This window comes from Mustela lutreola, chromosome 16 (genome assembly GCF_030435805.1).
Source record: "Mustela lutreola isolate mMusLut2 chromosome 16, mMusLut2.pri, whole genome shotgun sequence".
In the NCBI taxonomy this organism is placed as follows: Eukaryota; Metazoa; Chordata; class Mammalia; order Carnivora; family Mustelidae; genus Mustela; species Mustela lutreola.
In genome coordinates this window covers 30,473,717-30,490,222 of record NC_081305.1, presented here as the reverse complement: position 1 = coordinate 30,490,222, position 16,506 = coordinate 30,473,717, and the positions used below count along the sequence as shown (strand labels likewise).

Below are 16,506 nucleotides of genomic sequence, written 5' to 3'. Positions count from 1 at the left end.
TGGGCATAGAGTGGTCAGCAAAGATCCCCACCTTCACAGAGCTTTGCATGCTAGTGGTAGGGGTAAACAGGGAATATATAAATGAATGAATGAATGAATGAATGAACAAAAAAGTTCAAACAGAGATACACACTACGAATGAAGACAGTGACTGGAGGTTGGTGGGGGGTGGTGGGGAGGGATTTTAGATATTCAGATGTTTTTATCTTTTTATTTTTTAAAGATTTTATTTATTTATTTGACAGACAGAGATCACAAGTAGGCAGAGAGGCAGGCAGAGAGAGAGGAAAGGAAGCAGGCTTCCTGCTGAGCAGAGTCGGATGTGGGGCTCCCTCCCAGGACCCTGGGATCATGACCTGAGCCGAAGTTAGAGGCTTTAACCCACTGAGCCACCCAGGTGCCCCAAGATATTCAGATGTTTTTAAGAGGCGGGGCCATACTGGCAGGGTAAGACACACCCGGCCAAGGTGGAGGGACCAAGGGCCAGAGCGGAGGTGGAAACAGGCAGGGGATGGATCCTGGGTTTGTCAGTCAACTCCCCCACCCGTTCCTCCTCACGTTCTCCTCTTCCTCCCCGCTGCTTCTCTCCCCCCTTCTCACTCTGACTCTGTCTCTCTCGCTCCCCCCACTTCTTGTCCACTAAAACACACATCTGAATCTTCAACCATCTTCCCTTTCTGCCCAATTATCTCAGAGGAAGGGGTAGCCAACGTTCAAGGCGAATAGCCCTTTATCTACAGCCTTCATTCCTACACCAACTGGTCATTGGTCCATCAGTACGTCACTCTCTTTGTGTGTCTGTATTCTCCCCTTCAAACATTCTCGGGTGCAGCTGAAACAGCCTCTCATTTCCTCCCCTCCAATTCAAATGGTCATCCTATACGTACACGCACCCCACAAAACTGGCACATATGGAAATACACATACACGCCAAACAGATGCACCCACACACACATACAGGCACACATCCTTTACCAATCTCTGGTGAAACCTCAGCTCTGTCACCAGACGTGCCGGCATCCCCAGACCCACATCAACCACCAAAGGAAACGTCTACTGAGATGCAAACTCATCTCCCAACACGGTCCCACGGGACCATCCTACACAGGCCCAATGGGAACTTTGCTAGGGTGTCATGCTTACACAGAAGGCCTGCCTGGAATTCCCTCTCCAGCCTTCTCTTCTCTAACACCCCTTTTCCAACTTGTCCTTTCCAAACCCTCAGCCTCTGTGAGCTCCTGCACCGGACCACACCCCCCCCAAAAAAACACTTCTCTTGTCCCATCCATTCCTGAAGTTCTTTTACCTACTACAGTATCTCCCTTAGGCTCACATATACTCTCTTTCTCTGTTTCTCTAACACACACACACACACACACTTCATGAATGCTCACATGCACACACCTATGGGGATGTGCGGACGTGCCTTGGAGTTACTGCTGGAAGCCTCCCCCCACCTGAGTGGGGCCTGACAGGGAAGCCAAGAAGGAAGTGTTGATAACATCCCTGGAAACTCTGGGTTCAGTCATGCCTGAGAGAAAGCTCACTACCCTTTTCCTATTTAATTAAAAGTTTAAGGACTTTTTCCCATTTGCAGTCAAAAGAATTTTCACAAATTCAACAGTTTTAACTACCTCTCCATTAAACACTTCTATCGGAATTTATATAAAAGCCAAATAATAAGGGTTGAGGTTCTCATTAAAGACAAACAGGCATATAGGCGCCTGGGTGGCTCAGTGGGTTGGGCCGCTGCCTTCGGCTCAGGTCATGATCTCAGGGTCCTGGGATTAAGTCCCGCATCGGGCTCTCCGTTCAGTGGGGAGCCTGCTTCCCCCTCTCTCTGCCTGCCTCTCTCTCTACTTGTGATCTCTGTCAAATAGATTAAAAAAAAAAAAAAAAAGACACACAGGCATAAAGGAGGAACAAGACAGATCTACTGGGGGGTGCCTGGGTGGCTCAGTCAGTTAGGTGTCTGATTTCGGCTCAGGTCATGATCCCAGGGGCCTGGGATCGAGCCCCACATCGGGCTCTCTGCTCAGCCCGCTTCTCCCTCTCCCAATTGCCCTGCTTGTACTTACTCTCCCTTTCTCTTCTGTCAAATAAATAAACAAAATCTTAAAAAGAAAAAAAAAAAAAAAAGACCTACTGAGTATGCTGGAGTGTCCAATGTTTCTAGTAAAGTTTAACTCCTCTTTTACCCAGAAAACCAACTTCCAACCAATCATAAGTATTTCATAAAAGCTTGGTAGTCAGTCAGCATTTGGGACTTCTACCTCCTATACCAAGATTTTAAGAGAAAGTGCAAAAACGTTTATTATTTTAAAGTACATCAAACCCCTTGCTCATTACAAATCAGAGGGGGAAATTACTACAAATTTTCACAATATGGTACCATCGCTGAAATCACATCAATGTGGAGTATTAAGAGCTCTTCTGCATGAATGATTCAGTCAATGCAGAAATGACCACATTCAACTTGCACCATTTAGAATAGAAGGCCTAGCTTAAAATGTCTCTCCTCTAAAAGAAGGAATCCATACCCTTCCCATAGGCGTTTAGAGCAAAATCCAAATACTTCTCGGTATTGGCCAGTTTGTTTAACTTATGGATTGCCAAGACATTCAAATTATTCTTTTATAAGTGAAGTACAATCAAGTTAAGATTAAAGACAGAATGTTGGTCATAAGAGAAGGGCCATTGCCCAAGGTCAGATGTTCTGCGCAGAAGCACAGAACATATTTAAGAGAACATGGCCTCCCCGAGGAAGGGATTAAGGATACAAACCCGGGAAACAAAGAAAACAAAATAATCTACTACAAAGGGAGAAGACAAAACCTATCAGAGGCTCATGCAGACCTTGAACAAAAGCCTCTACTTTATTTTAAACAGGGTTTGGGGAGTTTCGTTTTTGTTTTTGTTTTTGTTTTTAAAGAGCTCAATCCACTTTCCAAATACCTTTTATTTATAAGCCTCCTTAGCGAAAACCCCATCCTTCCTCATTAAGCACACTCAAAACAGATTCTCCAAGGTACTCATGACTTCACTCATGTCATAAAATCCAACTAGAAATTGCACCACTTACATGAAGAAAAGACACGAAACGTTTTAATTCCTAAATGGCTGAGAAGGTTTTCAATTACATTATTATGAATTTTACATCATTCCCCCTTAATAACAACAATTTAAAATTGTTTCTTCCCAAACAACTATTGAGATAAAAAGGCTGCACCATCAAACACACACACACACACACACACACACACACACACACACACGTACTCCTTTTTTATACCATTGTTGCAATGGTACAGCAGGACTTCCAAGTTTTCTGAGTCCCACACATCACTTCCTGAAACACTGCCTCGCCAACTGGGGAGGTGAGTGTGCAAACTTTGGGGGGAGGCAGTCACTTGCATTTCCATCACTCTACTGCCTACAGGACTCCCACTTGGGTCCGCCTCAGCCCTGAGGGCTCTCCAGTGCATTCATGCACGTGTCTACATGATGTCTCTGTGGGAACATAGCACCAAAATAGCCAAGATCAGCTTTCCCTTTCCTTCAAAACCAGCTTCTTCTGTGACATCTCTGCTTCGGCTCCAGACCCTACCATTTGTTGAGAGCCCTAGTTCAAACACCCTGAGTCATCGGTACGGCCTCTGTCTCCCTTTTAAGTTACAGAGATGCTCTGTTCAGTGCCCTCCTCTCCCTCCCAACCATAGTCACATCACCTTAGTTGGACTCTTCTCACACCTTTATCTCCATTGGGTGGTGGCATCCTCTCTTGTTCCCCCTACCTCTTATCAGGCTCTACACTAATCTAGTCAAAAGGTCAGATCCATTCTCACAATGTACAACTCCATCCACGATGCTGGTCCACGCCAAAGTCTTCAAATGTGCTCAGTGGTAGAGCTGGTTGTCTTTCCAAAGGCCTTCCTCCTCGCTCATAGAGCATTAAGATCATTGATGTTCATGTGACGATGTGCCTGGCCCCCAGGGGATGACAGGGGATTGGTCTAAGTTGATCACAGCAAGCTCCTTCTTTGTCAATGGCTGGCCTATGCCCATCTGAGGTCAGCTGATCCATTTCTGATCAATAAATTTAAAAATCCAATGGAACTGTCTCCAGGAAAGCTAGTCCTTCTTATTAAGAGATATATAGAAGAACTTTTGCTATCACTTCCACCCCCACTGCTATCTTGCTTCCTGTTTTGCATGCTATCATGTGAGGATGTGATGTCTGGAGCTACAGCAGCCAATCTGTGACCATGAGGAGATGGCTGAAACTTCAAGAATGGCAGAATAAGAAGAAAAAAGGGTCCTTGAAGACATGGTTGCTTTCATCCAAAATAGCCTGAGACTGACACCCTAACAATTTCTCTGTAAGTAAACAAATGTCCTTACGCTTTACACCACTGTCTGTTGGATGTTCTGTTACCTACAGCCCAAAGCATTCTCACAAACTCTTACAAGGAACAAACTCTTTGCCTTACTACTTACTGGAAGGTCCTCTGTGCTATGTGTTGTACTCAAAGCACAACATCAGCATCAAGTGGGAGCCCCAGCTTAGACTCCAGGATTCAGAACCTCTAGGGGTGAGGTCCAACAGTCTGTGCTCTAAAAAACTCTTAGGGTGATTCTTGTGCATGCTGAAGTTTGAGAAACACTCTCCTATAATATGATCACAAATTACTTTTTCCTCATTCACCTATTACCCTACATACCCTAAGGAATACTGGGGTCTGTATTTCTCCAGTGGTGGTAATCCCACTTCACTAGGTTTGAGCATCACATTTTTTGCTTATCTAACTTCATCTCTTCTTAAAATTTTCAAACTCAAAGCCTCCAGGTGCTGGTGAGGGACACCAAGGCCTAAGTATGAGAAAGTCAGAGTGGAGAGGAAAACATGGCCATGCAAGGGAACAGATACAGGACTGCCAAATTTATGATTATGTCAAGAAGAAAGGGAGGGAAGGAGACAAGTCAAGAAAACAGAAAGGAAGGAATGAAAGAAAGACCTAAAGACAGACAGATTTACATGCAAGATTTTTAGACATAGACAACTAACTGAACTTTTTAAATTACTGGTCCAAATTAGATAAAAACAAGTCCTCAGTTAGACTCAGCATCCCCCTGACTGTCTGTGACCCAAAACATCAAGTTCTTAAAATATGTACACGTACTTTGAATGTTGTGGCCATCTACATCCATCTACTTGATCTAAAACGACTATGATTATTTCTCTGTGGCTTACTGTGTATCAGCCTTTCCTGGGCACAGGGTCTTCATCAACGCCCCCCTGTTTGGGGTGGCAAAATGGTAAGTTCATGGACCTTTAGTTAGTGTCAACAGGACTATTTTATCCATCAGTCAGTGAAGATGACATCTAGAAGCACAGGCCTCTCAAGGGCTTACAAAAATGCTTATGATGTAAGGAAAAAATTAATTGGCCACACCCCTACCACACACATGTGACAGAGTTTAAACTAACAGATGCCTACAACATGTGAATATAAGTCAATCAAGCAGCATCAGCTCAGATGGCACCGTAAATGCAGGACGTGGACACAGCATTTTAACGTCTGATATGATGTGGAGGGGAGCCAGACCAACAGGGCTTAGGACCTGCTGAGGTCTGGAAAAGGCCCCGAGTTTCAACATGGAACCAATAATCACTCCGTCCTAAGTCTTGTCTACTTTATAGCAATCCCCAACTTCTTGACTCAGTTCTACTGCTCCTTAAGGTTGCTTACTCTAAAGGAGGATTCCCAGCCTGAAACAAAGTTTTCAACCATGGCTGCACGTTGGAATCACCTACGGAGCTTCAGAAACACGGCTGCCTGGTTCCCAGTCCCAGAGGCTCTAACTAAACTGCACCGGGGTAAGGCTGTGAGGCTGAGTATCTTTCACGAGCTTCACCCCACTCACCATAGCTCGAATATAGCCAGGGTTAAACCCCCACCATTTTAGAAACATTCTGGAACACTGTCTCTGACATAGTTCATCTACCCAGTTACACCACCTCATTAACTAGATTTTCTTTCTACTGCCAAGTCTTGGAACAAAGGAAGACCCTGGTGCTATCAAGCGCTCTGGTGATCTAGAACAGAGGTCAGCAAACTGTTTCTGTAAAGGGACAAATACTTAATATTTCAGGCTTCGCAAGCCATACCATCTCTCTCACAGTGACCCGACTCTGACACAGCAGCATGCGAGCAGCCACAGACAATACATAAACAAATGAGGGGGCCGTGTTCTAATAAAACTTTATTTATGGACACAAATGTGAATGTCATGTAATTTTCACACTGATGAAGTCATCTTTCTTTTGATTTTCTGCCATTTAAAAACAGAAAGACCATTCTTAACTCACAAACCAAGAAGGAACAGGTGGTGGGCCAGATGTGACCCATGGGCCACAGTTTGCCAACCCCTGATCTAGAACTATTCCACAGACTCAAGACCAACAATTAATGAATGACAGAATTTATATTATCCAATTAGAACTATGTTGAAAGTGGTCAGATCCTACTACCTGCACCCATTCCACCGAACTGTCCACGCAGGTAGATGCCAGTAGAGCTGTCCATACAGCTGAACATAAACCATAAACGACTTACTAAAAAATGATTTTCAAACCTCGGCTGTATCTGAGTTTATCAAAGACAAAACCCTGCAAAGGAGCAGTACACAAGCATGTTTTAAGGGTCTTACATAAGGATTTCAATAATGGGTTAATTTGCTACCAACATTTAGCATTCAGGCTATTTCACATAAAAACTCAGATTATCATTCTCTTGGAAAAATAACTGCAAAATGCAGATACTGGGCCCAAACGTTGGCATGGCAACAATCTAGGGATGCTGAGCAAGGCTACCCTTTTACATGGGGCATGTTCTCCATCTGACCACAAACCCTATCTTCATGTAGGTTAACTGGCTGTCCCTAGAGGCATTTTGGGTTTATGACCCCTTGTCTACCATCCTTAGAAAAACCTTCTAACTCTTTCACAACATGGCTTCAATAGCTATCTTATTTGAAGACCTCACATGGAAATCACTCAATCTTCTCTCAAAATTCAACACCCCCATACACCAGGCCCTAGAAACAAAATCTCTGGTTCTCACACCAGTGCAAGGTCTCAACTTAAAAAAAGTTTCATTCAAATCCCCCTCTCAGTGTGGCCTCAATTTGAACCACGGTCTCCAATAAGATAGACAAATGACAAACGACCCTTCAGGTCTTCTTACTCTCCAAGCTGGCCAAGGTAGAGGACAGCCCAAGGAGGTGGGGCAAAAGCACTCACATCAGAACACCTTAATTAAGCAGAGTGATCGATCACACATATAGTAATTAGAAAGCAAGATTTGGGACTGATAAATTAAAACGAACCAAAGGCCATTCTGCACAGGGTAAGAAGTCAAGAGCCAGATTTTGGAAGGGGGCAGGGGGTTAAAAACAATCAAACAAAACAAAACAAAACCTAAGAATACACAGAAAAAGCTAGTAACTAGAGTCTGGTCCAAGTTCATTATTAACCTACTGTGTCATTTCACTGGGCTCACACCCACCTTCAATACAATAGTTTATTTGGGGGTGGCAGACTTCTGACAACTACATGCTAATTGATCTGATGCATATCATCTTACTGGTGAAAGGACTGGGTCCTTTCCCCTTCCCTGGGGAAAGAAAAATTCCAGATATATAGACAGTGGATCCCTACTGCACTTGGGCAACATAAGCCTAGCCCCGCCCCCCCACAGCTTTTTAAAAAAATATAGGTGTTAGTTTAATTTGTTAGCCACATCAGAAAAAGGAATGTTCGAACAGTAGATGTTCCACTTGAAATTAAAATGGAAATTAGCCCTTAGAAAGCAGAGACGACTGTAAGTTTATACATCAGCGGCTGGTTCATGAATTATTAACTGATTTTAATGATCCTGGCTATATTTTATTTGAAGTTATTCTCCTACTTGCAATGACTTTTGAACCCTCAAAACTCTCTCATCCATTATCCATAGACAGTACACTTTCCGAGCGCTGACATTTTAAAAGGATCCATATACTCACAGAATGTAAAGATAATACACACAACATATAATTTATACGGAAGACTCTGGTCATTTGTTAAAGAGAGAAATGAATGAAACCCTATTATTCACGGTTGGTAAATAAATTTAAAGATAAGTGCTAACTTTCCACTTGTTAAGCCTGGAGCAGAGGGTTCTGTATTTCTTCTAAAAAGTTTCCCAGATGGTAGTTAAAAACAAGAAAGGGCAGAAACATACTTTGTTTGAAACCCATCATTTTGCCTCCGGAGTGATAATATACCTCACCGAGAGTTAAGTCTTAAGAGATTAATAATTACAGGTATTTCCAAATTAAAATAAATGCATGTCTTCGTATGCTAGTTTTTACACTTTCAGTATAAATCTGTACTGAATAGTACCACCTCAGACACACAAGTTAGCTGTGAAACAAAATGCTATAAACCCTTAATTATCACTTGCTGTTTTATACCCACGAAGTTAATACTTCCTCTTCTACTACATTCTCCCTATAAAGAAAAATCACTGTGAATAAAATTGGGTTTTTTCTCTGCTCAAATTAAGAGTACGAAGATAAAGTATTGGGGCTCAAATGCAAGATTATTGGATTTTTATCTGCAAGGAATTAAATGCGGACATCCCTTAAAAGAAGTACAATTTGATTTCCACCAATATTAAGCACTGTGTCTAACTTTCATAAATCAGATACACACCGCACTTGGGACCACCAGATCGGTGAATTACTAAGAAACCAGGTTGTTCCAGGCAAAAAGCTGTGTAAAGAAAATATGACAGCAAACCAACTTGCATTCTCACTCCCGAAGTTGAACAAGCATCTCCATAAATAACGGGTGGGTTTCGAGCTTTCTATACCCTCCTGAAGTAAATGTTCTGAGTTTAAATGGGCTCAAAATAGCTTTGCTCAAAAAAATAAAAAAAAAAAGAGACACACACACAAAACACCCACAATTTCCTCTGGTCCCTTGAAGTACCCTTGGGATCGCAGTGAACAGAGAGATTTGCCACGCACTACAGAGACTGGATTAGCACAAAAGGTTTCTATTTTGGTGTTATTCGAGTGTTGCTGATCTTAAATCAGAGAAAGAAGTAGTTACATTAAGCAAGGTAATGGCTTCCAAAAATAAGAGCATGCTCAGTTCTCCCAGGCTTGCATACACAGGCTAAGTTGTAAGCAGATAAATAATACCCCACTGGAACAATTAGGTGTGTTCTCAGAAACACGACATACTTAATTAGGCTGCCTAAGTCACTAACTGAGCATACAAGGGGGACTTTTTAAAGCATTTAATAACCTGAGTAAATCCAAAATCAGAGGACAGAAACTAAAACCCTTAACCCTGGCTACTGACAGAGGCCTTTTCTTGCTTCCCTTTCTAAGCTTCACATACCACTCTTGGAATTTTGAGAGCATGAACGCTCCCCCCCCCCCCCCACCACCGGCCCTCCACCGCCAGCACACCAAAGGGTTAAAACACACTGAATAATGTCCCTTGGTTCTTTACTGGTGGGGAGGCCCGCGATGCCAGGCGAGGGGCTGGGCGACGGGGGACAGAGGGGTTAGGCAAAGAGACCCTAAAGGTCTTTCACAAACTTCAGCACTGGAGTTGGGAACGGAGTATAAACAAATAGAAAGGAACATGAGCCTCCATCAGCCACGGGGCACAGCAAACTGTTCCTCACTCTAGATACAATCCCTCCTCTTCCTGTTATTTATTCATTAGTTTTGTATAGCACCTTTCTTTCAGCGGCTCCTTATTTCCTCCTCTGTTATCCAAGCAATCATAAACAAACTACGATTTGAAAGAAAAGGGGGGGGGGAGGGAGGAGCAGGGGGAAGGAGAAAGAAAAACCACATTCAAAAGGCACAGGCCATCCAGAGCACAGCTCTTTCTCTGAGCATCGCCCTCGGGGTGAATGTTTCCTCCAAAGCTTGGACCTGGGAGCTGCAGGAAGGACCCAGAAGGGGAGTCCACGCCGCCCTGGCCCAAGGCTTGCGACTCCAGCCCCGCCTCGCCGGTCCGAGCTGCGCCAGCTGCCCTTCCGAGACCCACCTTCGCCCACCTGAAAAAACTGGGTCCTCGAAGTTGCCGCGGGGGAGTGGGGGGAGAAGAGGTGGGTTGACCCAGGGCGTGGTGGGGAGGTCTCCAAGCCTGATCTCCCCGAAATGCAAAACTTACCCCTTCCCCCCCAAAAATGAAAGATGTAAAGCAGCTTGGAGCTAACGAGGGAGGGGCTGGCACCTCCGTTCCGGGGTCCAAGGCGCCCCAGCGAGAGGGCAGCAAAAGCCACCTGCGGGGGTCCCAACACTTCGCGCCCCCACCGCCCCCGCCCAATCCAGGGCACGCTCAAAAGTTTGTTCCTTTCCTCCCCCCCGAGCGGCCCCGGGTCCAGCTCTCCAGTGCGCGGGGAAGGTAAGAGGGGTTGGTGAGGTGGGGGTGTGGCGAGGTCGTCGGACCACGAGATCGGGGACTTGTGAGGTGCCCCCCCCCAACTCAGGGGCGCTGCGCCCATGTTTACTAATAACAACAACAAAGAATCACAAGCGTGTCCCCTCTTTCAGTCCTCGGGCTGCTCTTCGCTTCTTTGGGGCAGCAAAGGAGAGTCGGCGGGGTTGGAGGGGGGAGTAGAGGGGGGAGAGAGAATGTAGCGCCGGCATGGGGACAAAAAGGGGGGTGTGGGAAGGGGGCAGAAAGAGTAGAGTGAGAGAGTTGGACAGAGACGAAGGCGCAAAAAGGAAAGGCGTGGAGAGGGGAGAGAAAAGTGCAGCGGGCGGGGAGCTGGAGCGCGGGGCGCGCCCGGGATAGGGAGGTGGCCCCCGCCCTGCCGCCCCCCGGCCCCGGCCCGGTCACCTTGCTGTAGCCGTAGTAGCCCAGACACTGCGCGAAGTCCAGGCCGGCAGGGTCCCCGGCCGCCGCGGGGTAGAACCTCACATCCATGCCGGAGCCGGGCCCGGGGCCGGGGGCCGGGGCTAGGGCTCGCCGGGGCCGGTGCCCGCTTCCTCGAAGCCGCTAGATCCACCGTCGGGGGCGCCCGGCCAGGGTTGTCCGGGGGCGGCGCGCGGGGCTCGGGGCCGCAAGAGCGCTGCGACCGGAGCCCGAAGAGCCCGGGAGCCGCGGCCGCCGCACACAAAGGCGCGGCCACGCGAGCCGCGGGAGAGCGGGAGGCGGCCCGGGGGACGCGCCCCGCCGGGGCACCGAGGCAGCGCAGCGCGCGGGCCGGGCGCGCGGGGCGCGGGGCGCGGCGCGGGGGCCCGGGCGGCGCGGCGAGTTCAGGTGCGCGGGGCGAGGCTGGGACGGCGGCGGCGGCGGCGGCTGGCCCCGCTCCTCCTCCTCCTCCCCGGGCGGACTGAGGAGAGGAGCCGCGGAGACAAGGGGCCCGGCCCCTCCCCTCCTTCTCCCCCTCCTGCCTCCGCCGCCGGTCCCCTCCCCGCGCCGCCGCCGCTCCGCCCCTCCCACCGCGGGCAGCTGGCGCGCCGCCCGCCCCGCCGGTGCGCTCCTCGGCCCGGACCGCCCCCGGGCGCGCCGACCCCGCCCCGCTGCGGCCCCTGCCCCTCGCGGCCCCTCGCGGCTCACCCCGCGCCTCGCGCAGCCCCGGCTGTGCCCATCGCGCGCGCCGCGGCCTCCCCCCCTCCCCGGGGCCCCTCTTCTCCCCACCTCGCCTCCCCCTTCCCTCTCCGGTCCTCTTTGTCCCCGATGCCTCGGAGCGCTCCTCGCTCCCTTCCGCTCCTCGGCCGCTTCGGCGGGCCGGCCGCCAGCCCGGTGCCCGGTGTGGCCCTCCCACCCCCACTTTCCGAGCCCCGCTTCGCTCGGCCCCCAGCCCCGGCCACCGGCGTCCACACGCCGTCCGCTCTCTTGCCACCCCTCCTTCCGGCATTTCCTCCCCTCGTCCCCTTCGTCCCTCGTGGTGCCGGTCCCCCGGTCCGTCTACCCTACTCCGCCTTCACGCAGGAATGGCCCCTACTCGGAGGCACCTAACCGAGCAGCTAACCGGCATCAGGGCCTCCCGGGACCCCATGTACACCTGTGGTATTTTCCAGAAGGGGTGTTGGGGCCTGACCTTTCACAGGTAGGCAGACTTGAAGCTTCCCGAGTTAAGCCTTGTGTCGGTTCTCTCCGTATTTCCTTTGCTCTTGTTTGTATTCGAAAGGCATTTGAGTAACTGGATCTAGGCGGATCATTCACTGCTCTCAGAGAGAAAATGTCCCCATTTTCCTAAAAGGTTCTGGGTGATTAACTTCCTCAAACAGCACTCACCCACCTCCTCTTTATCTCTCTTTCTTTAAGCTACATCTCTCTCTCTCTCTGTCCGGGTCTCTGTCTCTGTCTCTCCCCCCTCCTTCCCCTCTTCCCTCCACGCCCCCCCCCCCACCTTGCTTTATTGCTTTGGGTTAATTTGAGAGTTTGACCCTCAGCCTTGGCGAAGGGAAGTGACTTTATTGCTTAGATGAGAACGTTAAGGAAAGGCGGTGGGATTTTTGCCACCCCCCCTTCCCCAGTTTGGTTATCTAGAAGCTGCTTTAACCGGAAGGGAGAAAGGGAGAAATTTCAAATATTTTAGCGGACACTCTCCAACACTTCCGTCGCCTGAACACACTTGGCTGGCCCCGGGGCCTGAACTTTTTCAGACGAGCTTCAGATGGGTTGCTTTTCTTCTGTTCTTCTATTCTCCAAAGTAGGCTCTCCAGCTTGGTGACACCTGTGTGTGTACCTTCCCCCAGTATTATCTTTCTGGAACCAAGCAGGAAAAATAAACTGTCAATTAGGTGAAAGTTTGTGTATTTGCTCTTCTCTTAGCCTAAAGGTGTGTTTGGACACCGCCCGAGAGAGCGGTGTGTATTCAGGGAAGGAACAACTGCTTACATTGTCCCTGGGTTGACTGCTGTCCCCCCCCCCACCCCAAAAAAAGCTTAGGTCCTCTCTCCCGAGTCTCCATTTAACGTTGACAACCCAGCGGCGCTCCCTAATGGCTCAGCGGGTTGCACAAATTGGCAGCGAGCTGAGATATTATCAGGACAACACCCCATTGAGCAGGTTCTTGAAACTGCAGACGTAGAGGCTCTTTCTCTGGGCCACTGGGCACCTGTGGCCTTTCCACCAATCAGAGCGGGAGGGTGCAGTGGCCACCTGTTGCCTCGAACGAGAACATCTTTTAAGTTTCACTATTAGTATTTAACAATGGCGTATAGGGCAGCATCTGGCCGCAGGAGAGAAGCAGCCTGCTGATCTGAGGTACCAAAAAGAATTTTTTTTTTCTTGCAGATAGTTGTTAACCAGAACCCCGAAGGCTGGGAAGAAGAAGTTTTTCATTTCACACTTCTCTTGCCCACCTTGTGCTCACTCTGGTGTAATCTGAGCTTGATTCCACGGGATGAGGGAAAGTATAATCAGAGTTACGGAGAGACTAAACCTGTAGTTGTAATCAGACCTCGGGGATCCGGAATACAAAAACTCACAGTGGAAACCCCACTAGCTGCGAGCCTGGGAATTGCATGTGGGCTGACGTGTTGCCACAGCCCTGAGCTGTAGACGCTGGAAACTGAAGCGAGAACCTTCTCCCAGGAGGCTCCGGAGAGTTAGGAATGCGGGGTCACATCCAATACCACCTCTTGGCCCTTGTTTTGAAAAAGCCTTCCTCTTAAAACCCGCCCCATTCCCCTTATGATGCAAATGACTTGGGGAAGGGAACAATATTCATCAGTCACTATTTTATTATGATGATGATTTAGGAGGTAAGGTAGGTGATTTTCGAGTGTAGATCTTGATTAAAAGGGGGGGGCGGAAGGGCGGAGAAAAAGAAAGGGAAGGGTCTAAGATACTTGTGTTCAGGCAATTGGAACGGAAAAAATCCCTGGAACAGAAACAGGTCCTTCGGGAAGGCTGCTGACCTCACAGTCTTGCCTACAGTCTCCATGCCCTCAGCAGCTCCTCGCTTGCCTACCCCGTGCTGTTTTAGGCACTTGTGAATGAGAAAGAGGGTCCCCAGATGACATGCATGGAAATCCTCTGGGGACACTATGGTTTGGATCCGTCACATTCCTGGACACACATATATCCCCATGCACACATGGATGCATACCCCGTCCCATCCACTCACCGGGAGATCCTGGCCTGACACAAGCCACCAGTGCTATTGAGAGAAGCAATCTGAGAAACACATTCACAAGTAGTAGGAGGGATGCCAGGCTCTGTACTTCCATGATATTCGTAAAAGAAAGCTCGGGGTGGGGGAGGAGGGGGCACGGAACATGCCGGATGGCAGCCGTATCCCAAGAACCTTGGACTATGCTTGGTACTCAGGGGGGTTTGCAATGAATGAATATCCATTTAAGTGAGGACCATGAGAAGTAAGAAAGGCAAGAAGGGAGAGGTGGAGAAAGGCAGGGCCGGGGAAGGTAAACAGAGGTTTTAACTGTAGACAAGCATTCCCAGGGAACCTGGTCAAGGGAAGATTGGGGAAGAGCGACCCAAGACCGCTGATGTGGATAAGAACAACCTTCCTGAAGGTGCGCGGAGGGGTGGGGGTGGTCGTAGGCACGCTGCTGTTTTAGATCTCTTGTATACAACACAACTAGAATCAGACGTTGTTTCATTTAGAGTTGATCTGACACTGCTGCCCGCTGCGTTCAGAATACCACCCAATTTTAAGGGTTCGAGTGGATTTTGAAGCCCATCCATGGAAAACTTGAGAATGATGCCTTTCAAACATGAATGCAGTTGTAACTGCCTTGCTATTTGTCATCTTAAGGGTGTCACCTTTTTCAGGCTGTCAGCATTCGTTTCTGAAATGCCACAGACAAAGGTTTCCTTTGTACTAGGTTAGCCTTGAGTTTGAAGAAACTTCTCCAAGAACATATCTTAAACATGCTTTGAATTTATGCTGAGCGGTGCTAACAGTTACCGATTTGGAAGGGCAGTACAAGATTCAGCTATACAGAAAATAGAACTCCTGGGCATAAGAAAATTCCGGTAAAGTTTTTGGATGACATGAGTCAAAATGGTCAGTCTCATTAGCTTGATGTTTCCAATTGAACAGTACTATGATCCAAGAATCTCTTTAAAAAAAAAAAAAAAAGCCAGCCAGGGGTGGAGGGGTTGGGGGGGGGGTGGAAATACACAAGCTTATCTTTAAGAGATTCAGTGAAAATAAATAGTTTTTATGAAAGGAGAGAATTCATGATGGGAAAACTATCTTACCTCTTGAAAGAACTCGAAAACTCTGTTTCTCTACTCTGTGTCCAAATTAAGCAAGAACGTTCCCAGGAGGATTGCATTCAACCCGCCAAATATTATACCCAAAGATCTTCCTGAGATCCCAGCTTTTAGGGAATCTGTGAACAGTGATTTAACCTCTCTGTGAATTGGTTGCCCAGATGAGATGAGGATACTATTAAACATTACATACAGTTTAATTTTCCTGAGTTTGGGTCATGAAAAGTCTTATCCAAATATTATAATCCTTGTTTGCAGTATGTAATGTAGCCAAATTAACAGCAGCTCCAAATGGAAATTAACAAGGCCAGAGCTACTTCAGTTTCTTCTCCTCCTATTCCCATAGTAACAGCTAATGTATTATATTGGTAAAACATTTTATATTTGGTTTTATGTCTGAATTTGGCTTCCTGTCATAAAGCAGAGCATTTCTATCCAGCATGGATCCTTAGTATCTGTATAACTCATCTCCATGAAATTTAGAGTTTCATGTCAGAGAATCACGACTTTGCATTTGTCGTCTAAATCACATGCAGATAAAATCAAGTCGAGATCTACCAAGGCTCTCACAATAGTGGATGGTATAGAGGAAGCATTCCGACCTTGGGACCTCAGTACAAATCCCCAGAGCAGACTCTAAAACTACTCACCGGGAGAGAGTCCCACACAGGAATTAGGGTGTGAAAGATCCCCAAGCTTTGTCATTGTTAGCTTCAGTTTTCCATGAGTCCAAACTTTTCAGGTCGGGAAATAGGAATTATGTTGATATTGTTACTTAGGTCAAAAAATGCAGGAACATGAGCAAATTGGGAAAAAATCAGCTCACTTTTCATATATGTTTTACATTTATGTATATACATATATACATACATACATATATATGTACATACAGATACACACATATATATTCACACATATATATATTTGTGTGCATGAGATCACTTCTCCCATTACTGCAACCAACTTTGGCCACATTGGTCTCTGTGCTACCAGGTGCAAGAACCACTCTAGAAAACCAGTCATTTTCCTAGTTGATTATTACTTTTACTAAGAATAGGTACAGCCATTGGTTCTGAGAGATATATAGTGATTAAGGAACAGTAACCCCAAAACCCTAGTAGCAAAAAAGTACTGAGCTGAGAATTCATTCCCAGAAATATGAAATGCAGCAAGTATTTGCTTGTGATCTAAGTAGCTCTTCAATAAAGCTATTTTAAAAACCAATACACTCA

General features: G+C 47.4%; 1 protein-coding gene across 2 annotated transcripts in view; it reads right to left on the bottom strand.

Moving 5' to 3' along the window:
• TOX3 (TOX high mobility group box family member 3) overlaps window positions 1–11,492 on the bottom strand; it is a 110,168-nt gene extending 98,676 nt beyond the window's left edge. For both annotated transcript variants that reach the window (XM_059152879.1, XM_059152880.1), the window contains exon 1: window positions 10,916–11,492. In XM_059152879.1, the coding sequence (XP_059008862.1) occupies window positions 10,916–11,002 (87 nt within the window). In that variant the 5' untranslated portion in view covers window positions 11,003–11,492. The remainder of the gene's footprint in view (window positions 1–10,915) is intronic.
• Window positions 11,493–16,506: the final 5,014 nt, after the last annotated feature.